This window comes from Anomaloglossus baeobatrachus, chromosome 5 (genome assembly GCF_048569485.1).
Source record: "Anomaloglossus baeobatrachus isolate aAnoBae1 chromosome 5, aAnoBae1.hap1, whole genome shotgun sequence".
Classification (NCBI taxonomy): Eukaryota; Metazoa; Chordata; class Amphibia; order Anura; family Aromobatidae; genus Anomaloglossus; species Anomaloglossus baeobatrachus.
The window spans coordinates 513,871,865-513,899,424 of record NC_134357.1 but is presented as its reverse complement, the minus strand read 5'-3'; the positions used below and the strand labels follow the sequence as shown (position 1 = coordinate 513,899,424).

The 27,560-nt window shown below is 45.7% G+C and overlaps 1 protein-coding gene and 1 pseudogene across 1 annotated transcript in view; one reads left to right on the top strand and one right to left on the bottom strand.

Moving 5' to 3' along the window:
* Positions 1 to 27,560, bottom strand: part of LOC142312863 (uncharacterized) — a 402,852-nt gene that overhangs the window by 330,775 nt on the left and 44,517 nt on the right. Inside the window, exon 6 of the mRNA XM_075351849.1 lies at positions 14,789 to 14,808. Coding sequence (XP_075207964.1) covers positions 14,789 to 14,808 — 20 coding nt within the window. The remainder of the gene's footprint in view (positions 1 to 14,788; positions 14,809 to 27,560) is intronic.
* Positions 4,926 to 27,516, top strand: LOC142312019 (uncharacterized; annotated as a pseudogene).

Below are 27,560 nucleotides of genomic sequence, written 5' to 3'. Positions count from 1 at the left end.
CTTTGCCAGATTCGATTTCCAGCTCCATTTCCGACCCGCGGACAAGAATGTACGCGCAGATGCCTTGTCCAGGTCATTCATGCCCATGGAGCAGGAGGAGGAGACATCCCAGCCCATCATCTGCCCTAGTAAAATCATTCCGGTGACTCCTGTCACCCTGGCCCAGATACCGCCCGGGAAGACCTATGTCTCTGAGACTGACAGGCAAAAAGTGTTACACTGGGGCCATGCCTCGAAAATAGCCGGTCATGCTGGTCAGAAGAGAACATGGAGTACGATTGTACGTCATTACTGGTGGCCATCCCTTCGGACAGATGTCGCTTCTTTTGTCTCAGCCTGCTCCTCTTGTGCCAGGAACAAGACGCCCAAACACCTGCCATATGGCCGTCTTCTGCCTCTGCCTATACCCTCCATTCCGTGGCAACACATTGCGATGGACTTTATTACGGACTTGCCACTGTCCTCCGGACACACAGTCATATGGGTCGTGGTGGATCGGTTCTCTAAAATGGCTCATTTCGTCCCTATGGCTGGACTGCCCTCTGCCCAGGAACTCGCTGACGCCTATATACAACACATCTTCCGCTTGCATGGCTTTCCATCACACATTGTGTCCGACAGAGGAACTCAGTTTACCTCCCGCTTCTGGAGGGCTCTCTGCAAACATCTGGGAGTGACTCTGGAATTTTCTTCAGCCTACCATCCTCAGTCGAACGGCCAAGTGGAACGGGTCAATCAGATCTTGACCTCCTTCTTACGTCACTACGTCAACGCCCATCATGACGACTGGTCCACGCTTCTTCCTTGGGCTGAATTCTCCCATAACCACCACGTCAGTGAGTCCTCCTCCAGCTCTCCCTTCCATGTCGTTTACGGACTTCAGCCTTCCGTCCCATTGCCTGTATCCTCTTCCTCGGATGTCCCTGCTGCTGATGCTGTAGCCCGTGACTTTGCAACGATTTGGGACTCTGTCAAGGCGTCCCTTGGACGTGCTTCCCTGCGGATGAAGAGACACGCAGACAAGAGGCGTCTGGACCCTCCGTGTTTCTCTCCAGGAGATCTCGTCTGGCTTGCTTCCAAGTACGTCCGATTGAAGCTACCATCCTACAAGCTGGGACCTCGCTACATCGGGCCGTTTAAAGTCCTCAGCAAGATCAATGAGGTATCCTACAAGCTGCAGCTCCCGGCCACGATGAGGATACCCAACTCCTTCCACGTCTCCCTGCTCAAGCCGGTTGTCCTTGGTCCCTTCTCCGCTGCTGCCAGTTCGGCTCCTCCTCCTATTGCCGATGACGACATCTATGCGGTAAGGGATATCGTGGCCATGAAAACCGTACGGGGCCGTCAGTTCTTCCTGGTGGACTGGGCAGGGTATGGTCCTGAGGATAGGTCCTGGGAGCCCCGGGAGAACGTGGGTACTCCCCTGATACGTGCCTTCCTGTCCCGGTTGCGGGGAGGGGGGCGTGGGGGGGGGGGGTACTGTCACGCTCCCCGGGTCCCCTGCTCTGCTCCCCGGCTCACCTGCCACGCTCCCCGGGTCCCCTGCTCTGCTCCCCGGTTCCTCTGTCCGGCGTCCGCCGCTCCCCGGTCTCCAGCCTCCATTGCCTGCGGTCCCCAGGCGTCCTGGTCCCCGCTCCCGGCGCCCGTCGGCTACTCAGCCCCAGCCCGGCTCTCCTGCTTCCTCCTCACCGCTCCCTGCCCTGGCTTCTGGCACCCGGGCCTCGCGCATGCGCGTTAGGGCGCGCGCACGGTCATTGACCCTTTCTTAAAGGGCCAGCGTCCACTGACAGGAAATTGAGCACACAGGTACAGGGTATAAAAGGGGTTAGTGTCCAAGTGGGCGGGGCCTGTTCTTCGTGTTTCCCAAGCTAGGAGTCACGTCTCCTTGTGTTCCTGTGAGATACTCACCTCTCTCTCTTCTAGAGCCGATCCTGCCTCGCCATCCGGTCCTGCCGAATCCCGAACCCCGAACGCTGACTATCTGCCATCCTGACAGTCCGTTCCATCTCTGATCCCTGTGGTGACCCGTCCTCTCGCTCCATCGGTTCCGGACTCCGCCTGACAACATCTCGGCTTCCGAACCTGAGCTCCGTCACCCGGACTATCATCAGTGACTCCGTGGTCCCAGGGACTTCTCCATTCTGCTCTTGTGCATGGCCTGTCCTGCTACCCGTAGTGCTCCAGCTACCGGACCCCTTACCTTCATCAAGGAGTTCGGCCCAGTGGATCCACCTCCTGGGTCTGCCCGTCCACCTGGCCCTAACAGTATTGAAGAGGTCGGTGGGGCGGGAGCCACCACAACGGGGGCCGTCTCGACGGGCCACGGGGCTGGCTCCAGTACTTCTGAAGCTGGGGGCTGTAGTGCCTTAATAGCCCGTTCCTTTAACACAGCAAAGTCCACATCAGGGTGTTCTAGGGCCCACAGCCGGAGTTGTTTGCGATCCTCGGGGGACTTCATTCCCTGCACAAATTGCTCCACTAACATCTTATTGCTATCCGCCTCATTGATGGGGTTCACCCGCTTTAGAGTGCGGAGGGCGGTTTGCAGACGTAAAGCATAGTCCCGAATGCTATCCACAGTCCGTTGCCGGCACTGGTAAAACTGCATCCTCAGCTCAGCCTCCGTCCGGGTCTCAAAGGCAGTCTGTAGCTTCTCAAAGATGGCGGCCACAGAAAGCCGGTCCCCTTCGGCCCAGGTCTCCGCCTCCTGCTCCGCCGCGCCGGTTAACTGGCCCAGCACTACCGCCGCCCGTTGCTTATCGGTCAGGGGGTACAGTTCTAGCAACGGGTTAAGCTTTTTCCGGAAGACCTGTAAAGCGTCAGGTTTCCCGTCATACTGCGGTAGCCAGGTAGCTCCGGGCGCATAGGGCAAGGAGAACGGCATCACCTGAGCGAGTGCGGGGGCCGCGGCACCTCCCGCTAGCGCGACTGGGGCCGGGGCAGGCCCATTCCCATCCACGGGTGCCACTGCGGCTGCGACCACCGCTCCTCCAGCGGCTCCGTCGGGCGCAGACATCTTGTTTCCGTCCCCCTTAGCTCTTTCCGGCCCCTCCTCTTTCGGGGCGGGGTTTTGGCCTTCGCGCCTCTGCTACTCGAGAAGACGCTTGAGTGGGAACTTTTTGCGCCAAAGATGGCGGCTTCTGAAATTTTTCAGCCGGATACCTCCGGCGGTAACAAGGCGCACCTCTACCAAACGGCAGAGCAGTAGGATCCTGTTCGTGACGCCAAGCTGTCGCGGGCGGGGAGGAGGGTGTCAGCACACTACGCTCACCCCTTCTGCTCGGGTCCGGCGGCTGCCGCTCAGTGGTGGCTCGAGCTGTAGGCCGGATCCCGGGGGTTCTCGAGCGGCACTCCTCGCCCGTGAGTGAAAGGGGGGTTGTTGGGTGTGGGGATTGTTTATTGTCCGTGACGCCGCCCACGGTTGTGGTGATTTCACCACCGCTGCTCGGTGTGGGGATCCCGGGAGTGATGGTGGGGGAGCAGCTAGTTGTTGTGTTGCCCCTCCGTGGGTAGGGGTTGGTGATCCCGGGGCCCGGTGATGAGATGGGAGATGCAGGGCCTGGTGAGCGCAGGGACGCAGGGGCAGCGCTGTGCCTTGCGGCACTGTGGTACTCACTCAGCCTGAGACGTTGACACAGTTTTACGGTAAACCACACGACTGGAAAGACGGTTCCCATGGACGGCTGCACTTGCTCTCCCAGTAGGTGACGGTGATGTCCCTTTTCCTTGCACCTTTGTTTCTGTGTTGGTAGCGATGGGTTCCCACCGGTAACCCGCTCCCCGGCTTCAAGCTGGACCGGAGGAGCTCTACTCTTTGCCCGCAGGCGCTGGCCCTGAGAAACTGGTGTCCTGGTGGTGGCGGTGTTTCTACTACAATGGTTGGGCTGTTGCCTTCAATCGGGACTTGGTTGTTGGGGGATCTGCGTCCCCTTCACTGACGGATTTGGCAAATTATGGCGACTCCTAGCCTTGCCGGGGTCCGAGAGGCCCCTGCCCTGGTGCTGACTGTCCTTTGGTACACTGCTCCAGACCGCCGGGCCACTACCCGTCTGCGGTCCTTCCAGGAACTTCCAAACGGTCCCCCTCCAGACAGTCACCGCCGTTGCTGACCTTGCTGACCCTGTCCTGCACACAGCTGGACTCTCTCTTCAGCTTTCTTTCTGTTACCTTTCACCTTTCTTCCACTTCTCCTACTCCTCCTTTACCACTTCCACTTCACTTCCTTTCACTTTCACCTCCTAAACTAAACTGCTGGGTTTTCCCGCCTCCAGAGCGGTGTCCTCCTCGGTGGGCGGAGCCAACCGCCTGGCCCACCCCCTGGTGTGAACATCAGCCTCTGGAGGAAGGCAACAAGGATTTTGGTTAGCTTTGATGTGCCTAACTGGGGTGTAGAGTGTGTGGGTGCAATGACCTGTGACCCCTGGCTTGCCCAGGGCGTCACATATACACATGCCTCCGCTCCGTACACATGCTACGCTTAGCACACATGTGGCTATACTCAAGAAACCTCATACACACGGCTCCGCTCCATACACATCGTACACACACGGCTCTGCTACATACACGTCATAAAGACATGCGGCTCCGCTCCGTACAGGCACTGTAAATCCCTCCTGATTACTGATAAGCGAGGGTACTTGCCACTGCTTATTCTATCAACCATCGGGGCCTCAGGAACACTCAAGATTAAAAATGCTGCAGTTTCCCCATTGCCTTCCATTATACTCTGTACTCAAGTCGCACCGAAGCATCACTACTTCTGACCCCTCACATAACTGCACCTCATCCAGCACCATGACACCCAGCACAGCAGAGCCCTGCACACACTGAGGAGCTGATCATGTGACCCCTGACTCCTCCCCTCCATGTGACATCATCACAGGTCCTGGAAGCACAGAGCAGCATTTCAGTGAATGGGAGGAAACATCGCCACGCCCACCAACCAGGAAGATTCTTCTAGCCACTGGGATTTAGCCTCTATCATATATCCAGTGGCTCTGCAGGTGGAGGTATGTGGAGATTCCCCATTACTGGGCACATTAACCCCCTCAGTGCTGCGCTCACACTCCAGGAGACAGGACCTGGCCCTTTCATCTGATGTACATGTATGAGGCTCCAGTATTTGCCGTCGGAGCTGACTTGGATACATATAAATCCAGAAAGTACCTACATAATGGGTATTCTCATGCTATAAGGCCCTGTGCACACACTGCGTTTTTACCCGCAGTTTTGCTGCAGAAATTTCTTGAGAAATGTTTGTAACCTTTCTGCAGACATTTCCCAGCAAAACCTATGGGGAAAAAAAATAGCTGTGCGCACGCTGCGTTTTTTTCTCAAGAAAATTCTTTCTGCAGAATTTCTTGAGAAAATGTGCATGTCATTTCTTTTCCGCAGGTATTTCACTCCATTCACTGTAATGTAATTGCGATATACCGTGGGTATACCTGAGATAGCAAATGATGTGCGGTATACCCTCGGTATAGCCGCAGTTTACCTGCGGTAATGCTCATCGCTGCCTGTGGTTTTGCAGGGAAGTGATGTCATTATGACAGGAAGCGGAGCAGAGTAAACACACAGTAATATCAGCAAACCTCAATCAGAGGGAGGCCACTTATCAAATAATAGTGAATATAGCAATAAGAGGCTAAAATTTAACTTTTAATTCTAATACATTAAAAGCCCAAGAGGGGTACATGTAACCATAAAACTCCCCAGTGCTCTGAAATCTCAGATAATAGCCTATCGTAGCACAGGGAGTCAATAATGTATAACAAACATAACAAAAAAACACAAAATACATAAATGATAAATTGAGTAGATTATATCCACCCGTGGGACAGTGGTCCACCTACTAGGGAAGAAAAAATAATCAAAAAAACTCAATATACATAAATCAAGAGCTAGATGTTGGTCCTCAATGGAAAGACCAATACAAATACTATTACTCAATATGCAATTAAATGGGAACAATCTCACCCATGTTCAGTGGTCTAGGGCAACTCAGGATCTCCTCCGTGTGGGTCCTCTTTATGTCATCACGTTGTCACTGACCCTACATAGACCTAGGAGATTGATTTAACCTGTTGCCCAAACTTCTGTCCTGACAAGGACAGACCACAGCTGGCCCTCTCTATATACCCCTACACCGATCCTAGCCACGTCCCGACGCGTTTCATCAAATCAGACTCATCAGGGGACTCCGGTGTTTAGATAGAGGCCAGAGGTCCTAAGCCCTCGCTCCCAGAATAACATAAGGGAACCAGAGCCACAGTGATAGAGGGTATATAAATGGTATCAGTCCAATAGGGATTATAGGCCAATTAAGAGACTCACCAGTGGTGATTCAGTTGCGCAGGTGGATCCATAGCTAATGTGATAAATAGTGATTTCCCATGATAGCGCCCCCTCCTGCATCGACCTCGTGTTCAGCTGGAACGCAAACAGCGTCCACGCCGAGATCTCACAAGGCACTTCCGGTCTCGCGGCGATAAACCGGAAGTGCGTCATAACGAGGGCGGGACTATCGCTACAGGCTAGCGCGCATGCTCCAAGCCAGAGCAGCGTTCAATTCACCTATCGAGAATGAGGTGATGGGATCGGGAGGCGGTGGGAGTGGCAGATGCGTCATAGAAACATCAAACCACCCACCGCCCAGCCAGTGAGATCACGGGTAATAATGGCACGCCTTACACTCCCAGTGCTTACACTCCCCACATACTCTAAGCCACAGTTGCAGGTAGCTTTGTAAATCACTCCTTGAGTGCGACAATTTATGAAATGACGTATTTCAAAATTCCTGTCCAGCACCATACTCCTGAACGTTTTCCCAACTTCCAGGTAGGGGCATGCTATGCATTTAGAGCATCTAAAGCAGCCTTTCACCTCCCTGGACAGCCAATTAGTCTCCTGGTGTCGTTCAAAGTGGCTATATCTTATGTGTGATGAAAGTCGAATACACTGAATATGATCATTAAGATGACTTATATTAAGATGTGTGGTGACCTCCAGATAGGTGCATCCAGTAATGTGATCCTGCCCCATGATCCCCTCCTTTATGTGCTATTGGGGTACTTCCCATCTGTTGGGTTTTGTTATTGTTATTGGGGTATGAGCACTGCGATTTGCATGATGCCCCCCCCTCCTGACGATGGTGTTTTTTGTGCCTCTTATTGTTTGGGATGTGGGACTGGGATTTGATCCGGTGCACGAGATGTGCAGTCGACCGGGGTCTGTTTCCCTATGTGCTTTCTAAGCACTGGGAGTGTAAGGCGTGCCATTATTACCCGTGATCTCACTGGCTGGGCGGTGGGTGGTTTGATGTTTCTATGACGCATCTGCCACTCCCACCGCCTCCCGATCCCATCACCTCATTCTCGATAGGTGAATTGAACGCTGCTCTGGCTTGGAGCATGCGCGCTAGCCTGTAGCGATAGTCCCGCCCTCGTTATGACGCACTTCCGGTTTATCGCCGCGAGACCGGAAGTGCCTTGTGAGATCTCGGCGTGGACGCTGTTTGCGTTCCAGCTGAACACGAGGTCGATGCAGGAGGGGGCGCTATCATGGGACATCACTATTTATCACATTAGATATGGATCCACCTGCGCAACTGAATCACCACTGGTGAGTCTCTTAATTGGCCTATAATCCCTATTGGACTGATACCATTTATATACCCTCTATCACTGTGGCTCTGGTTCCCTTATGTTATTCTGGGAGCGAGGGCTTAGGACCTCTGGCCTCTATCTAAACACCGGAGTCCCCTGATGAGTCTGATTTGATGAAACGCGTCGGGACGTGGCTAGGATCGGTGTAGGGGTATATAGAGAGGGCCAGCTGTGGTCTGTCCTTGTCAGGACAGAAGTTTGGGCAACAGGTTAAATCAATCTCCTAGGTCTATGTAGGGTCAGTGACAACGTGATGACATAAAGAGGACCCACACGGAGGAGATCCTGAGTTGCCCTAGACCACTGAACATGGGTGAGATTGTTCCCATTTAATTGCATATTGAGTAATAGTATTTGTATTGGTCTTTCCATTGAGGACCAACATCTAGCTCTTGATTTATGTATATTGAGTTTTTTTGATTATTTTTTCTTCCCTAGTAGGTGGACCACTGTCCCACGGGTGGATATAATCTACTCAATTTATCATTTATGTATTTTGTGTTTTTTTGTTATGTTTGTTATACATTATTGACTCCCTGTGCTACGATAGGCTATTATCTGAGATTTCAGAGCACTGGGGAGTTTTATGGTTACATGTACCCTTCTTGGGCTTTTAATGTATTAGAATTAAAAGTTAAATTTTAGCCTCTTATTGCTATATTCACAGAGTAAACACACAGATCACACTCCCTGGACGCCGCACGGAAGCACTTCCGTGGGACCTCCGGTGGGTGCTCGTGCAGTCTGTGTCCCGCTCCAGCCCCGCGGCTGCCTGCACTGCAGTGTCAGTGTATGCTCACAGTATCAGCAGCTTCTCACACTGCAGTGCTGGCAGCTGCGGGGATGATGAGCGCTGCTGTCAGGTTAGCTGAGGTCATTACCTGCTGTGATGATCTCCTGCACTGCTGACGTCACCGCTGTCACTGCCTTCTATGCCCGTCTCGCGGGCGGCCCGAGACTGTCACTAGCGGTGACGTCACGGGCTCTTGCGATACTGCTGAGAACGCGGCGGGCATAGAAGGCAGTAACAGCGCTGACATCAGCAGTGCAGGAGATCATCACAGCAGGTAATGATCTCATCTAACCACCTGATGGCAGTGCTCGTCATCCCCTGCAGTGACCTGGGGTGACCCATTGATGTTAGCTCAGGTTACTGCATTACTCTCCCAGCCAATGGGGAACATTCGGTTCTTCATTGACTGGGACAGTGACTATGGTATGGATTACGCTGGACCTGGAATTGATTGTTCTTTTCAATAAATTGGTGAAAGAGGGAATGTTTTAGGCAGTGTTTTTTGAAATAAAACTTTTTTTGTTGTCTATTTTTTTTTTATTACTGACTGGGTTGGTGATGTCGGGTACCTGATAGACGCTTGACATCACTAACCCCAGGGCCTGATGCCAGGTGACATTACACATCTGGCATCAACCCCATAAATTACCCCATTTGCCACCACACCAGGGCATCGGGATGAGTTGGGGCAAAGCACCAGGATTGGCACATCTAATGGATGCGCCACTTCTGGGGCGGCTGCGGCCTGCTATTTTTAGGCTGGGGAGTGTCCAATAACAGTGGACCTCCCTAGTCTGAGAATACCAGACCACAGCTGTCCGCTTTACCTTGGCTGGTGATCCAATTTGGGGGGGACCCCACGTTTTTTGTTTTATATTATTTATTTAATGTAAAATAACCGCGTGGGGTGCCCTCTGTTTTTGATTACCAGGCAAGGTGAAGCTGCCAGCTGTGGTCTGCAGGCTGCAGCCGTCTGCTTTACCCTAGCTGGCTACAAAAGATAGGGGGTATCCCACGTCATTTTTTTTTTAATTATTTATTTATTTTTTGGCTAAATACAAGGCTAAGCACCCTTTAGTGCCACATGAAAGTCACTAAAGGGTGCCAGCTTAGAATATGCAGGGGGTGGGACATTTTATAGGTCTTTCTCATCTATTATCTATCTATCCATCTTTCCCTCTATCCATTATTTGTCTGTCTATCTATCTATCTATCTATCGATTATCTATCTGTTATCTATATTATTTATTGCAGTTACAGCATAAAAAACCAGAGGGACCAACCTGTGGAAAAATCGCGGCAAAATCGCGGCAAAAACGCATGCGTTTTTCCCGTGGTTTTGTGCATTTTTTTACCGCAGGTGCGGTAATCTTCAACTCCCAGAAGTTTCTCAAGAAATTTTCTTGAGAAAAATCACTTTTCTAGTGCGCACATAGCCTTAAATAGTTTTAGGGAGTTACATTGCATGAAAATAAGCAAGTTTCTCATTTGGTCTCTTCTATTTGCTTTGGCTCTTCTGCTGTAAGAGGTTTTACCTTTCATAGTGTACAGCTTGTTTCCATTGGGACAGACAACTAAAGCCATCCCAAGTATGCCTAGTAGTAACCCTCCAGGAGAGGAGTAACCTCCTAAGATACAAGTCCGCTCTATTCAACCTCATTATTTATATACAGCAGCTCCCCCTTCCTGTCGGTGTCTGACCTGTTACACTAGTCAACAGCAAAATTGGTTCAGACATGAAAACAGTTGGACTTAACTAATGTTGGGGTGCTGAAAATGAAAAATGATGCTTAAATTTTGAAATTGGCTCTAGTTTTTATGATACAGGGGTGCGTCGATGTTTCTCACAGCCTTTGATACAACGCTAGGCAAGAAATACATCATCAGCCTTGCGTCATCAGTTTTGTACCATCCAACTGACTAATGGATTGCTCCATCAGTATTGCATCATCTCCAAATGACTAATGAATTGAGTCATCAGTATTTCATCATCTCTAAATGACAAATCGTAGATGCCAAAGAAAGAGATGTCGCAATCCTAATTAAACTTGCATCACGCAACTCTATAAAAGGCGCATATTCTCCCTCTATCAGTCACACAGCATTTTAAGTGGTTGACTGATATCATCGTTCAGCTATTCAGTGATGCCTCGGACTTGCATTAATAAAGCAGATAATTTCTGCAATATCTGTTTTGAGGTGACTTTTGAGTCACAAAAGCAAAACTTGACTCATATGGTTAAGAAAGCCTACAACCTGTATTTTGGTTGCAATATAGGAGATCAGGACAAGGATCAGGATAAGTGCCTCTGGTGACTTAAAGGTGGTTGCCCTCGTGGTCTCCAGGTTGGTTACACAAAGTACTGTTGTTTCCTATGTAAATGGGACAGTGGAGCAAGACAAGAACACTACAAGAAAAGAGACTGGCCCCTCAGAAATACACTGCAGCCGCGGACAAAAAAGGTTCTTCATCCAGCACTTGTCGAACCACAGAAAAGTCTGTTACCTCCATTGCATATCAAGTTAGGTCTCATGAAGAACTTCGTAAAGGCAATGGACAAAAATGCAGAAGCATTCAAGTATCTCACCAAACTGCGGAGCAGTGAGCGACGAGCACGGTGAGCGATTTCACCAGGAACTACAGAAAAAAGATATTAGTGTAATTAGAACCCTTCAATACTTGCAGACTACTGCTGGACAATCACCAGAGATATACTCCAATGCTTGAATGCAGGAGACAAGTAAAAAGGAGCCAAGTATCCAGTGACTAAGGACATATTTTGTACTGTGCAATAACATATATTAATAGTTAAAAAGATAATTCCTCAAAGTGCTTAGACATGTCAATTAAGTAATGAGTATATATATATATATATATATATATATATATATATAGTAGATTTAAATACACTTGGGTTTCCTGTGAATACATCTGATAAAATTTGTTTGACAATACATGTGTAGTTTTATATTGGTAGAAGTAATAACTATATGTTATAATTATGTATTACTTGTATTACAAATTGGCGTAAGAAATATTTTCATAATTTCAGGTATCGACTCTCTGACCTCAAATTTAGCCAAATATGTTGATTTGATTCTGCAACCATATGTATTGAACCTAAATAGCCACCTGAGAGATTCTGCCCATCTCATTGAAAAGATCAGTGGCATCCCTTGGAAAGATTCTTACATATTTGTCACCATTGACGTAGCTTCACTATATTCCAACATCCAACATCATTTAGGTCTTTTTAGCATCTGTTTATTCCTTGAAAACGACATAAAGATACCTTTGTCTCAGAAAGAATTTATACTTAGGAGCATGAGTTTCATACTTCGTAACAACTATTTCCTATTCTCTGATATATTGTACCATCAGTGCCTCGGGACAGCGATGGGGTCCAAGGCCGCATGTTCTTACGCCAATTTGTTCATGGGGGTCTTTGAAATGATACATATAGAAAATGGCTCTTTTGAGGAGGGGATTATACTCTATGAAAGGTTCATCGATGATCTATTCATCATATGGGATAGCAATCTCTCTGATGTCAATGTCTTTCTTAATCATTTGAATAATAACGGGTGGGGTCTAAAATTCACCTCCACAGTTCATGCTGACGAAATCCACTTTTTGGACTTGTGGATTTTTCATGAGGGGAACAAAATATGTACTAAAATTTTTTTTAAAAAAGTGGACGCCAATGGATACGTCCACTATAATAGTGAACATTATAAAAAATGGCTAAATAATATCCCAATAAACCAATATAAAAGAATCAGAAGGAACTGTACACAAGATTCTGATTTCAAAAACCAAGTGGAGATTTTGAAACAACGTTTTTTAGAGAAGGAATATCCTAAATCCCTGATCCAGAAGGCTTACAAAGAGTCTTCTGTTCTTAAACAAGCAGACCTTGTAAAGCCGAAAATTGACACCCACCTCTCACTCGGAGGCTGTGGAGCACTAAGGCTATGTGCACACGCTGCGTTTTTTTGACGCTGCGTTTTTGTGCGTTTTTGGCCGCTAAAAACGCACAGAAACGCACCTGCGTTGAAAAAACGCGGCAAAAAACGCACGCGTTTTGCCGCGATTTGGTGCGTTTTTTTGCTGCGTTTTGCTGCGTTTTTGCTCACTGCGTCCTTATGCGTTTTTTATCAGTGAACAAAAAAAAAAAAGGTCTGATGTCATTTCCTTCAATGTGTTCTTCATTCTCCACTAGTGTATGCAGAAGAGCAGACAGCTGCAGAACTACAAGGCTCAGCATCCTCGATCCAATAGTGTATGCAGGAGAGCAGACAGCAGCTGTCGAACTACAAGGCTCAGCATCCTCCATCCAATAGTGTATGCAGGAGAGCAGACAGCAGCTGTCGAACTACAAGGCTCAGCATCCTCCTTCCAGGACTGTATGCAGGATTTCTTTGCCCCCCCCCCCAAAAAAAAAAATGACGTGGGCTTCGCCATATTTTTGTATGCTAGCCGGGTACAGCAGGCAGGTACGGGCTGCCCCCAACCCCCAGCTGCCTATTTGTACCCGGCTGGGAACCAAAAATATAGGGAAGCCCTTTTTTTTTAAATTATTTCATGAATTTCATGAAATAATTTAAAAAAAAAATGACGTGGGCTTCGCCCCATTTTTGAGTCCAGCCGGGTACAACTAGGCAGCTGGGGATTGGAATCCACAGTGCAGGGTGCCCATGCTTTCTGGGCACCCCCGCTGTGAATTGCAGTCCCGCAGCCACCCCAGAAAATGGCGCTTTCATAGAAGCGCCATCTTCTGGCGCTGTATCCAACTCTTCCGGCTGCCCTGGTGACGGGTGGCTCGCCGGGTAATAATGGGGTTAGGGCTAGCTGTATATTATCAGCTAGCCCTAAGCCCGAAATTCATGGTGTCACGCCAATATTAGACATGGCCACCATGAATTTCTAGTAAAGATAAAAAAAAAACACAACACACAGAAAAATATTTTTATTAGAAATAAAACACAACACAATTAGTGACTCCATCTTTATTGAAATAAACCCCCCTCCGCAGTAATCCTGGGTCAAGGGTCCCGCGCTGTCCAATCCGGATCCAATATCATCTGATCGGTTTGCTGGAAGGCAAAGCGATCAGATGATGTGTCAGGATCAAGTGCCTGAATCCCATCACACATCAGCTGATTGTATAAACGCCGATTATACAATCAGCTGATGCATCGGTGCAAAAAAAAAAAACAACAATAATACTCACTTATGTGCTGATTACCGATTACCGGCAGCTCCTGCAGCGATGGGGCGGGAGTCTGATCCCGTCCGATCGCTGCAGCAGCTGCCGGTAGGATGAAGTCTCCTGACGCATCCGCTGATACCGGCCGGGCGCCCGCGTCAGCCCGAGACTCGATCAGCTGATGCGTCAGGTGACTGCATCAGGTGATCCATTGCCAGGTCCTGTAAGCAAGGTCCTGCATCCATCGGAGCTTTCCCGGCCGTCTGCACACAGCCAGAGCGGGGGTGGCGATACCGTGAGAGGAGATGGGAGCGGGCATGGCACCGGGAGGCTGCACACAGGTGAGTATAACTTTTTTTTTTTTTTTTCTACTGTTAACTTTTGTTTTCGCAGCCGCTTCCACCTCCTGCCTGTACATGGCGCCGCACGGCAGCATACATGCACAGGACGGGAGATGGACGCGGCGGTGACGGTACCGGGAGGATTCACGCTTCTGTGTATACTGACAGAAGGAATCCTCTTCCTGTACACGTCACTTTACTACCCACCTCCTGCGCTTATAGCTGCGTTTTTGGTCTTAGAAACGCACCAAAACGCAGCTATTTGCGTTTCTCATTGCGTCTTTCAACATCCCATTGAACTCAATGGATGAAAAGCGCAGTGAAAAACGCGGGAATAATTGACATGCTGCGTTTTTGTGGTCACCACAAAAACGCAGCTGAAAAAAAACGCTGTGTGGGGACAGCAAAAATGAAAACTCATAGACTTTGCTGGGGAAGCAAAGTCATGCAGTTTTGAGGCCAAAAACGCACCCGAAAAACGCGCAAAAACGCCGAGAAAAACGCACCGTGTGCACATAGCCTAAAAGGCATGGATATAGTAAACAAACAAGACTGGAGTTTGAATCTAATTACCACATACGTAGTGACAATTTAGCGATAAGGAATGTTCTATCAAAACATTGGGGGATCTTGCAAAGTGACCCTTTCCTTAAATCTATATTACCCCCCACTCCAGGGATCACTTTCAGGCGTGCCCCCACGATCAAAAATATTTTGGCACCAAACAGATTGAGGTCCAAAACAGCACAGCCCAAATCCCATGCTCCAGCAGGCTCATACAGAAGAGGATCTAGAAAATGCTTATGCTGCAAAAGCATTTGCCACGGCAGGACCTCCTTCTGCTCCTCCAATGGTGTTGAATCATTCAAAATAAAAGATCGATTGTCCTGTCAATCGAATTTTGTTGTATATTTTATAGAATGTTCCTGTGGTAAATTATATGTCGGCAGAACAAGCCAAGCCCTTCATAACAGGCTCAATTCGCATCGCCACAATATAAGATCTGGTTATCTTTTACATGGCTTGTCCAAGCACTGTACGATCCAACACAATAGAAGTTTGGACTTCAAGATCACTCCTATTGAGCAGATTAGTCCCTTGGTGCATAATAGGTCAGAGACGCTTAGTCGGAAAGAAACCTTCTGGATTCACAAACTCAATACTTTAAACCCATTTGGTCTGAATGAAGTAGCGGATCTGTTTTATTAGTTTTGAGCCATCGGCCTTTTATTGTCATCGTTATTGTTATTATTATTATTGCTATCATTATTTTTTAATATTTAACAATAACAAATATTTTTATCCTATTTTTACCCTTTTTATTGCAAGCTCTTATTTTCATGGTCCTATATTATTAATTGTACATCTGTATGCTCATCTACGATTTTTTCATACATTTTTTCATACAATTGTACATGCATCATTACTTATACTTATATTATTATTTTTCATCCAGTTCTCTATGAGGTACTAGTGCCCCCTCCTTCATCCTATTTATATATCCTAATTTTACATATATATATATATATATATATATATATATATATATATATATATTTATTCATGATTTTTTCTTATGTTTATACTTGCCTTCCATGTTTTAAATATTTTTGAATCATATACGTACAATGGTCTGTATTTTAGACAGATTTTATCTAAATGTTTTATCCCAGCGCGTTTCCATGTATCACGGACATAGTCTCCATTTTAAATTGAAGTGATATATCCATTCATCTATTTATTTATTTATTTATGTGTCTCTTCCAATTACCCGTATTGATATGAGAGACATTTCCTACTGATACTATATAAGGTTCCCCGAGCAATGATCTTTTCACTGCACCTCTAGTTTACCTAATTGTTCACTTCTGTTTCACATGTTTCTTTATTCCCCTACACTGTTCTTCTTTGCACTTAGAACACTGATGCGGTCTGCTTTCCCACGCTTCTGAACTTGAGTCACCTCCACCGTGCCTTCTTTCAGTTCCCACGGTCTGAACTCAATTCACCCCGGCTCCCATTGAGAACCTGCTCAGTGTCTTCGCGCAGGCACTCTTCTTTCCCTTCACGTACACTGTCCCCTGCTTTCCAGGAATTCCTCCAACACTTTGATCATCTTCTTTCGGGTTGATAGCACAAATGCAAGCCAAATGCACATTTCTTTATTGAATCAGTGCACTTGATTCCCTCATACTTTTATTTCTTCACTGTGGCACTATAGTAATCTCTTAATTTTACTTTCCCTTGTAAGCAGCCAGCTTTGGAGTAACGGATGATCACCAACCACCTTGTGTTGAACTCAGTGATTTTCATTTTTGGGTTCGAGAATCACATTAAACACATACGTCTGTCATCATATTGACGCGCTCTGAAAAATCAAGCAATATATATTTTTTTCCATTTATTTGTCCACAAATTTTTAATTTTACATTAATTTCATGCTTTTTATTTTTATTTTCAATATTCTTATGTATGTCTTTTTCGTGTTAGCAGAAAGTACTCCTCCTCTGCAGTTTTCACATGTCCATGAGTCACTCCTTTACCATGAGAGCATTGACGTCATAGATGTCAACGTGGCGGTATGGACTCCTTTATAAGTAACCGGTCTGTATACTGTGTGTATATTTTCTCTTTTCCCTGAAGAAGGAGACGGTCCATGTTTCTGAAACGCGTTGGAATGCTGTAATAAAAGAGATTTTTAATTAACATCCTGACAACAGTGGTTTTTTAGCGCGGCTAAAACCCGTTTCTCATATATATGTGTATATATATATATTTTTTTACAAGAGAGAACTTGAAAATACCCCTTTAAAAAATGTATAATAATTGATGTAGATGCTATAGTCCCATGTTTGATATTGTTGTGTGTGAATCAGACCTCAGATCAGTTCTTTACATCTATCATGAAAAGATTCAATGATTGGTGAGTTATTTGATTGGATTTACCACACTTCTGACGCTGCTCATTGTTTTTTTACAGGAGATTTCTTTCATGGGTTCTTTATGATGTTACATCTTCACCCATTCAGGTCCCTACAATATTGGATCCTCTCAGTGGAGATCTTCTAAATAAGAGAATTTCCCTGATTGAATCGTCAAGGATGGATAGGGACCGGGGCAAGATGGTGGAGAGGATATTACACCTCACCCTAGAGGTCCTCTTCTGGCTTACTGGAGAGGTGAGAGATTCTGATGATGTCAGATTACATCATTCCATCATTCTTATCTTTGCACTCTGTATCATGGCCCCCTGGGTAGCCCCATTCTGTATAATGACCTATTTAGTAGCCCCTACTCTGTATCATGGCCCACGTAGTAGCATCCACACACTTTGTCATGGCCCTCTTAGTAGCCCCACTATATATGATGAACTCCTCTTAGTAGACCCTACTATTTATAGAGGCCCTGTTAGTAACCCCCACTATTTTGTGGGTCCACCACTCATTATGGCCATAACACAGTCACCTTACCTCTGCTAGTCAGGCAGCTGACGGCGGCAGATCTTGTGCACACCAAAAGAGTTAAAAGTAGTGTAGTTACAGGTGGGCCCCTCAGAGCACCAAGCACGGGGCGACTGCACCCTCTGACTCTCCCCTCTTGGTAGCTAAGCTACTATATCTGTGGGGCTAACAGATGGAAAAAACTGGAGAGGTGAGATTCTGATGATGTCACATGACATCTTTCTTATCTATGGGAATAACAGATGGACAGAACTGGAGAGGTGAGGACTCTGGAAATGTCTGTAGTGAGATTTATCAATGTTTCTCTCCATAACCAGGATTACACAGTAGTGAAGAAGACCTCTGGTGAGCACTGTCAGACCCCTGTGTCTGAGGGATGGGGACAATCCCTGAGCCCAATCATGAGGCTTTCACCTCACCCCCCGATACATGAGGACATCAATGACCAGAAGATCTTAGAACTCACCTACAAGATGATTGAGCTTCTGACTGGAGAGGTGACACTGCTGGGAATGCTGGGACATTATACAGTAAAACTATGAAGGGATCGGGGGATGATGGTATCATTGTATGTGTCAGGTTAATATAAGGTGTCAGGATGTCGCCGTCTATTTCTCCATGGAGGAGTGGGAGTATTTAGAAGGACACAAAGATCTACACAAGGATGTCCTGATGGAGGTTCCCCAGTCCCTCACTTCACCAGGTAATAGACAGGACTAAATACACATGCCTTATAATTATTTGTATATAATGAATGAATTCAGTCCCTGTATGTGTTTCCTTCAGTTCTATCCAGTAAGAGGACAACACCAGAGAGATGTCCATGTCCTCTTCTTACACAGGACTGTAAACAAGAAAATCCCAATGTTCCTCAGGATGATCAGGTAGATGGAGAGAAGGAGTCATGAAATCTCCCTATCATGTGTAGACGGCTGTGAAGGTCCTGTGTTCAGTCTTCTTTTATCCTCCAGTATTATACACTGAATGGCCAATTTATTACAGACATCAATATGTTTACGATCAATGCGTCCTCTTGCATAAAAATTAGGCCAGTGAAGTGCAGCATATGATCATGTGGCTTGCTTGAATTCACATTAAAATGGAAAAATATAGAAATCTGAGTGATTTTCAATGAGTTTCAGTTATCGCTGTTAGATTATCCAGGGCCAGGATTTAAAAAATGACCAATAACATATTTACATGCAATGGTATCAAGAGTATACTAAACATGTTGTGTTTAAAAACATTTAAAGTGTAACCGTCATTTTAATTTTTATTTCATAAATCAATAGGAAACCTGAAAAAAAACTTTGTGACATATCTTATCAGACAAATTTGCTTCTTTCTCCTCGTGGACTGAATTTCATTCTGAAAATTCTCAATTTCTTTGTAAAATCTGTCTTCAGTGAATATAGATTTTTATATTACTGAGGGTCAGGGAGGAGGGTGTTAGAGGCAGCTCCTCGTCTCCATTCTGCATAACATCTTATAATAAACAACTGCCATCTCCTTTCTCAGTAGTATAAAAATCTGTATTCACTGATGACAAATTTTACCTGGGAATTGATAATTTTCAGAGTGAAAGATTAGTCCAGGAGGAGAAAGAAGCAAATTAGTCTGTTAAGATATAGTAGCGCCAACTTACTCACCACTTCAGCGGAGTCACGTCCTCCCCCGCACTACCCCATCAATCCATGTGTGCTGCTGCCTCCTTCCCCTCCTGGGCCTTGTGCATGCTGCATAGGATTCCTAGGCGTACACCTAAGACGCGCTAGCACATACTAGCCCTCCTCTTAACGGGTCGATGTGCTATTTCCAGGAAATGCCTTTCAGCCTATGGCTGAGAGGCACGGTGTATTTAAGGCATCCTCCCATTAGGGGAGGTGCTTGTGCAACGCCTCTAGTTAATCAGTCAGTCTGCTACCTAGCTAGGTGTCAGGCCCTGAGCTCCTGTCCTGTTATGCCTGTGTCCGTCTCCAGTACCTGCCTTCCCATACCTGTCTATTCCTGCCGTGCCCACCATTCCTGTCCATACCCGCCTGTCAAGCTTGCCTCAGTTACCCCGCCTGTACCCATCTATTCCTTAGTGCGTCACCTGTCCTGGGGGTCAGCTGCCGCAGTCCCGGTCACTGGCCTGGGAGTGGTACCTGGCCTCTGCCTTTGCACTTAGTTAAGCCCCTCCAACTAAAGGGTAAACTTGAGTCCCCTCGGTGGTCCAGTGGGTCCACTAATCCCGCTTGCTGCCACTCCATTGGCCGTGAGCATTACAGATATATTACAAAGTCGCTTTTTTTTCATGCGTACTATTGATTTTTGAAATAAAAATTAAAATGATGATTATAATTTAATGATAGGGGATGTTATTGGTGTAAACTAGTCAAGGAAAATATTAAGAATCATTCACGGTCAAGCAATTTTTTCTTTTTTTACTCTTTGTTTCTCAGCATAGAAGGACTACAAAAGCAGTCAGTGCAATTGTTGTCTAAGGAAAGAAGAAAGGCAAAACTTAAATGGGAAAAATAGACCAAAAATTATATCACTGAGTAGAAAGAAAACATTGTATCTGGTCAAATGGTCAGATTTTGGTTGCACCACACTGATGGGAGAGTCAGAATTTGGTGCAAGCTGCATAAATCCATGGTCCTTCATGTCAGGAGTCAACATTTTAGGCTGGTGGAGGTAGAGTAATGGTGTTGGAATGTTTTCTTCGCACATCCCAGGTCCTGTGATATTTATAGTTGCATGGTTGAAGTCAGGTGAAAGGCCCAAAAGAGGTCCAACGTGTTTCTAGATGGTTGTCTATAATAATGTGGCCATTCAGTGTATGGTTTATACATGGTGGCGATGACAGGATAAAGCTGATCATAGACATTAGATGTTCATTGGATCTTCTCACAATTTCCTGGTTATGGAGACTGCTGGTTACAATTTGGAGTCGGCAGGTTGGATTGCTGGATTATAAAGGAGACCTGCAGCTCTGTGATATCTACTGCTGTCAAATTTGGCCATGTTCTTTCTTGATCTTTACTCTTCTCCATCTGTCTATGACTTTTACAATATTTATTTCAGGGTGAAGATCTGACCCATATTAATACTACAGGGACATATGTGAGGGTTGATGAGCGGTGTAAAGAGGAGATTCCTACAGATAACCGCATAGGTGAGTAGTGACCACTAAATGCAGAGAAGTCACAGATGTTACTCCATCACTGGCTTCTATAATAACCTTATATGATTTATCAGAGTGTGTTCACATGGAATTTTTGATGTGGATTTTATGCTTAAAAATGTAGGTGCAGCTGAGCCTTCTTTTTAGTTTCACTTCTGATACAGGTCATGTTAGGGGTTAATCATTCCTGCCTCGTTCTGGAGGTCAGGCTGCTTTATTAGGGCACTGTTTCTCTGGGCCTAAGCCGGTGATATTTCTGGCTCTGCTGTGTTCTGCTCGTGAGTGACTTGTTTTCTGCCCTGCCCCCCGCCTGACCTCCATGTTCACCTGACCTATTGTTAACCTCCTCTGTTCTCTGTTTCCGTCTTGTCAGTGTCTCTCCCGCTGTCTCCCTTCAGCTCCCTGTTCGTCTGTCTCCCTGTTCGTTTCTTATCTGTTTACCTTGATTCTGTCTTGTCTTCCCATTCTCCCTCGCTTCTGAGTTCTAATTTCCCGGCTTATTGACTGTTTGCTTCCCTTTTACTATGTTTAGACTTTGCCCCTGTGTATTTATAAGACCTCATGTTGTGACACGGCTTTCTGACGATTCTACTGCCATCTGGTGGGCTTGACTAGTATTACCTCTGCTAGGGAATTCTCGTTTTCTCCACTATAACGCCCCCTAGTGGTTTACCAGCTAACTACCTTCTCAGGTAGTTTCAGGAATCCTCTCTGTCCCACATTAATGCGCTGTACTGCTATTGTACATCTTGGAGTACAGCGTGACACTATCCCTATTTTTCCCTGGACTCAGCCCTGAATAGGGCAGTGGCAACACTAGTCCCGCTCTAGCTTAACCCTCAACTGGTGAGGTGGGGTTTGCCACACCCCAGGGAAATTTCCCTGTGGTGTGACAAACCCCACTTCACCAGTTGAGGGTTAAAGACAGAGAGGATTAGACAGACAGGGGTAAAAGAAACAGCATTCATACAAAGCACCCCAAACAACAAGAGGTAAAAATGAGGAATGGACCGGAGGGGCAAAACCAAAAAAGGACTAAGGAAGGGAAAATGTCAACACAGCGTTCACACAGCAATTGTTCTCTGAATGGCTTCCTGGTCCACAGCTCACTGGTTCCGTCTAGAGGCAAGTTAAGCAGAAACTATCACCGGTGATTACGTGAGCTAGAAGAGATTTTTGTATAGCAGAAGTAATTAGCAATTCAGAACAGCTAGCTATAGCTTTCATTCAGAGTTCAGGAGACCAGAGTATCTACTTCCCTAACAGCGCTGAATAAAGGAGAATTTACACAGCCAGCAGTAGTAATTTTAGCAAGTGTGTATGAAGCCCTGTGCTGCAATATCCTGATACCAGAATTAGGAGGGAACACTCTGTCTTGGTACCCTCATGACAGTTCCCTTAATTTTTTTAGCAGTGTATAGATAGTCTTTAATGTTTGTAAAGTTGTATCTTCAGTAGAGATGTATGGGCTGGCTGATGGTTGTGGCAGGGTGCTTGATTTCTATTTATGGCTCCGGTGTGATGAACCACTGTGCATTTGAAGAGTATGGGTTTATTAGACAAGCACACAGAGCTCATACATAGATCAGATTTCAATATGTCTGGAGTGGGGTTGTTCCCTCTCAGTAAATAAATATTCCCAGGTTGCAGATTAATATAAAGAAGCAAACTATGATGTACTCACTTTCTCCAGGTCCATGGGTGAGTCTCCACCGGTGCTCCTGGTGTCTTGTATTGGCTGTGGTGTTGATGTCACGTCGACAGCACAGCGGACAATTAGTAAGCTCAGCGACTCTGGCAGTGTAGACGCCGCCTTCAGAGCTATTAAGAGCACTAATTGGCTTCTGCTTTATGATGTCACATCATCGCATCAGCCTATGACAGAAACAGTAACAATGGAGACTCACCAGTGGACAAAGAGAAGGTGATTACAACATGGCTTGTTTCTTTATAATAACCTACAGCTGGTCACATTGATTTACTGAAAGGGAACATCCCCTTTAATGCTGGTGTCCCTTTGAGTGAATACAATGATAGGATTAATATGTCCATTTAGTATTCCCACCATATTTATATATTGACAGTATAGTTATACATGAGATTGTTCCTATTAATACTTTGTACATATTTAGGTCATCCTTCTATACCATTATTGAATGCCTTTTGTCCTGTTGTTCTACCTCTTCATACTCTATGATGTACTCATTCAACATGGAAAAGGTGGGGTGTGTGGAGTTTTTCAGGCACTGAGCTATTCCACATAGGACAAATGGCAACGAATGCCATGGACTTGTATTGAGGAGTTTTTTTTCTTTGATCTTTATGAGTCTTTACTGAATATTTCACTAAGTAGAAATAAATCATTCATATTTCACAAAAGATTGGATACTTGTACACTAAAGCATGGACCTCTGAAGTAGTTTTCTCCAACAGCGAAGATAATAACAAAGAGAGCAAAACTTGATAGCTTAATGTTGTAAACCATTATCGATATCGCTAGCGTGCATACCCGCCCCCGTCGGTTGTGCGTCACGGGCAAATTGCTGCCTGTGGCGCACAACATCGCTCGGACCCGTCACACTACTTACCTGCCTAGCGACGTCGCTGTGACCGGCGAACCGCCTCCTTTGTAAGGGGGCGGTTTGTTCGGCTTCACAGCGACGTCACTAAGTGGCCGCTCAATAGAAGCGGAGGGGCAGAGATATGTGGAACAAACATTCCGCCCACCTTCTTCCTTCCTCATTGCGGGCGGCCGCAGGTACGAGGTTGCTCCTCGTTCCTGCAGCGTCACACATAGCGATGTGTGGTGTCGCAGGAACGACGAACAACCTGCGTTCTGCTACAGCAACGATATTTGGGAAATGGACAGCGTATCAACGATAAGGTAAGAAAATTTGCTCTTAAACGGTCGTTTGTGTGATTCACACGCAACACCGTCGCTAACGAGGCCGGATGTGCGTCACTAATTCCGTGACCCCCAACGACATCGCGTTAGCGATGTCGTTGCGTGAAAAGTGGCCTTAAGTCCTTGCTTTGACGTTTAATGTTGCCACCTCTGCTTTACTCAGTGAATAACTGAATTCTACTAAAACGTGCATTGCAATACCGTATTTTTCGGACTATAAGACGCACCAGACCATAAGATGCACCCTGGTTTTAAAGAAGGAAAATAGGAAAATTAAAATTTTAAGTAAAAAATGTGGTCATGACACACTGTTATGGGGCGAGAATCTGCTGCTGACACTATTATGGGGGTAATATTCCCCCTAATTCTCTACTAAGGTACCCCACCTTGGTAATGATCCTCCTGCCTTGTATATAATCCCCATCCTTATATATATATATATATATATATATATATATATATATATCTCCCTCATCCTGGTATAGTCCCCATCTTGCTACATAGCGCCATCCTGCTATATACCCCCATCCTGCTATATACTGCCATCCTGGTATATGCCCTCATCCTGCTATATACCCCATCCTGCTATATACTGCCATTCTGGTATATACCCCCATCCTGCTATATACTGCCATCCTTGTATATGCCTTCATCTTGCTATATACCGCCATCCTGGTATATACCCCCATCTTGCTACATAGCGCCATCCTGGTATATGCCCTCATCCTGCTATATACCCCCATGCTGGTATATACTGCCATCCTGGTATATGCACTCATCCTGCTATATACCCCATCCTGGTATATACTGCCATCCTGTTATATGCCCTTATCCTGCTATATACCCATCCTGCTATATGGCCTGCATCCTGTGGCACACAAAAAAAATAAACGTTTATACTCCCCTTTCCTCACTCCAGCAGCATCGCTCGTCTTTCTGTCTGTGTCAGCAGCAGCGCCGCTGACCTATGTGGAGCAGTCATCGTTCGCTGCAGCATCGCGATGTCCTCCTGTCTGCCAGCCTGATCTGTGTAGAGAGCAGTGAGCACAGAGATGACGTCATCGCTGTGCGCACCACTAGTCTCCACACACAACAGCGGCCGGCAGACAGGAGGACATCGCGATGTTGCATTCAACGGTGACGGGTAAGTATACTTATTCACTTCGCCCCATGCTGATGATGATGCGCGGGGGGCAGTGAATATAGCCGCACATGATCACTCCAGGCTGTTGTTGCCAGGGGTGATCACGCAGGCCGGCTGTTAATTATGCGCACATCTCCCACCCATCATCCCGCCCACCTTTCAGCGCTGAGAGATGATGAACGGGAGGATGGGTGTGCATATGAAATGAGCGGGCCCACGTGGTCACGGCAGGTGCTGCTACAGCCTTCGTATGCCGCCGATGACCCGCTCAACCGCAGCACCCTCATTCCCTGCAGCCATGCCCTACATTCACACTATAAGATGCACCACACACTTTCCCCCAACATTTGGGGGGGAAAAAGTGCGTCTTATAGTCTGAAAAATACGGTACTTATATAAAAGTTAGAACATTTTTAAATATAATTATTAATGTAATTTCAGGGTTTTATTATTGTAAAATAATACATTCAGTTTTATTCTTGGCAGATGACTGTACCAGGAGCCCAGAGGGACATCTGATATTTTCAGATTTTAAAGCAGATGATCATGATATCACATCAGATACATGTGAAGAGCATGTCCTTTTCCCAGATATATCACAAGCCTTTCACAGAAAATATCTATTATCTGATCCTTTTAAACAGATCTTATTTTCTGATTCATCACAAACTGTTAAGAAGAAGAAAAATAAAAGAAGGGATGGTGAACATCAAAGAACTCTCACAGGGGAGAAGCCATATTCATGTTCTGAATGTGACAAATGTTTTTCAAGGAAATTAGCTCTTGTAACACATGTTAGAAGTCACACAGGAGAGAAGCCATTTTCATGTTCAGAATGTGAGAAATGTTTTACACAAAAATACCATCTTGTCATACATCAGAGAATTCACACAGGGGAAAAGCCATATTCTTGTCCCGGATGTGGAAAATATTTCACAGATAAGTCAAGTCTTATTGTTCATCAGAGAATCCACTCAAAGGAAAAGGCATATTCATGCTTAGAATGTGGAAAATGCTTTACAGGAAGATCAAGTCTTGTAATGCATCAGAGAATTCACACAGGGGAGAAGCCATTTTTATGTTCAGAATGTGGGAAATGTTTTAGTAAAAAAACAAATCTTATTAAACATCAGCGAACTCACACAGGGGAGCGGCCATATTTATGTTCTGAATGTGGGAAATGCTTCACACAGAAATTCCATCTTGTTACACATCAGAGAATTCACACAGGAGTGAAGCCATTTTCATGTTCCAAATGTAGGAAATGTTTTACAGCAAAAGCATATCTTGTTGCACATTTGACAACTCACACAGAGGAGAAGCAATTTTCATGTTCAGAATGTGGAAAATGTTTTCGCCAAAAAATACATTTTCATAAACATCAGAGAACTCACACAAAGCAGATGCCATAGTCATGTTCAAAATGTGGGAAATGTTTTACACAGAAATACCATCTTGTTAAACATCAGAAAGTTTGTAGAAGAACCCATTTTCATGTTATCAATGTGAAAAAATGTTTTACAGAGAAATCAAGGTTTAATACACATCAAAGAGGAGCGGAGAAGCGAATTTATTTATTAAAAAAAGTGTCAAAATTTTTGAGAAAAACTACAGTAATTACAGTCTATAAGAGAAAGGGAATGCAAGAAAGATCAACAATTGATTATTAGGACATGTACTGTATGCAACACCCAATAATTATCTGTTATCGGTAATAATAAAATCAAAATAACCTATAAAATATGTCACATTCATATATGCAGTGTAATAGTAACGTAAAAGGTTTATCCTATGCTGTTCCCTTCCTCCCAGTATCACATAAGTCGTGGAGAGACGTTGGTATACATAATTAATCAGCTACCTAGTCAATCATCCAATGGCCACCTTTTCTAATTTTATTAATAGGGTGTCCTAAAATTTGATGTAGGATTGAAAATCGTTGTAAATGAAGGGAAAGAGAAAAACTAACTTATGAACCAACGGGTAAATTTAACCTTCTAAACCCAAGTGTCGATTAGACTGGATTGACATTCAGATCAAGATTTTTATACAGTTCCTCCGTTACTGAGAAATCAGCATTTGAATTGATATGTAAATGAGGCTGAAGAGCTTTATGTAGATCTGAAGCTTCTGTCACTCCAGCTCAATTCCCTGCCCAGTACTGCTTCCTCCTGCTTGACTGTCTCAATGTTGTGTGACTTTAAACAAAGGAGCCATTACTCAAGGACAAGAAGTCTCTAGGTAGGGAATAGAGCTGAAATGACAGAAGCTTCAGATCTACAAATAGTTCTTCAGCCTCAGCTGGAAAAATCCTAGGAACAGCCAAATTTACATTTTGCTTGATACATTTATCTCCAATGTAGCAGAGCTGCATATGTGGCAAGGCACAGTATTAGTAGAGTGGAGGAGCAGTGGAAGATCAGAGTAGTCGCAGACTCCAACTACCTGAAGTCTTTGGCAATGTATAGCTTCCTATGCTGGGTGAGTCCAATCACAGGAGCGTCCCGGATTGCCATGTGCAGAATGAGTTGGCAGCCACAAAAAGAGGATAGAATTCTTATTATTGGAGCCAGGAAATGTGAGTAACAGTATAAGGCTACTTTCACACTTGCGTTGAACGGTATCCGTTGCATTGCATTGTGTAACGGATGCAACGGATGTGTTGCATATAGTGGCACAACGGATGCAACGGATGCTGCAAAACAACGCAATTCGTTTTGATTTTTTTTTTTTTACAGTTTTACCAGCGGCAGACTATTGTAAACGATCAGCTGATCGCTCCCAGTAGCCGGCCGCCGGGTGATCAGCTGATCGCTCCCTGCAGCCGGCCGCCGGGTGATCAGCTGATCGCTCCCTGCAGCCGGCCGCCGGGT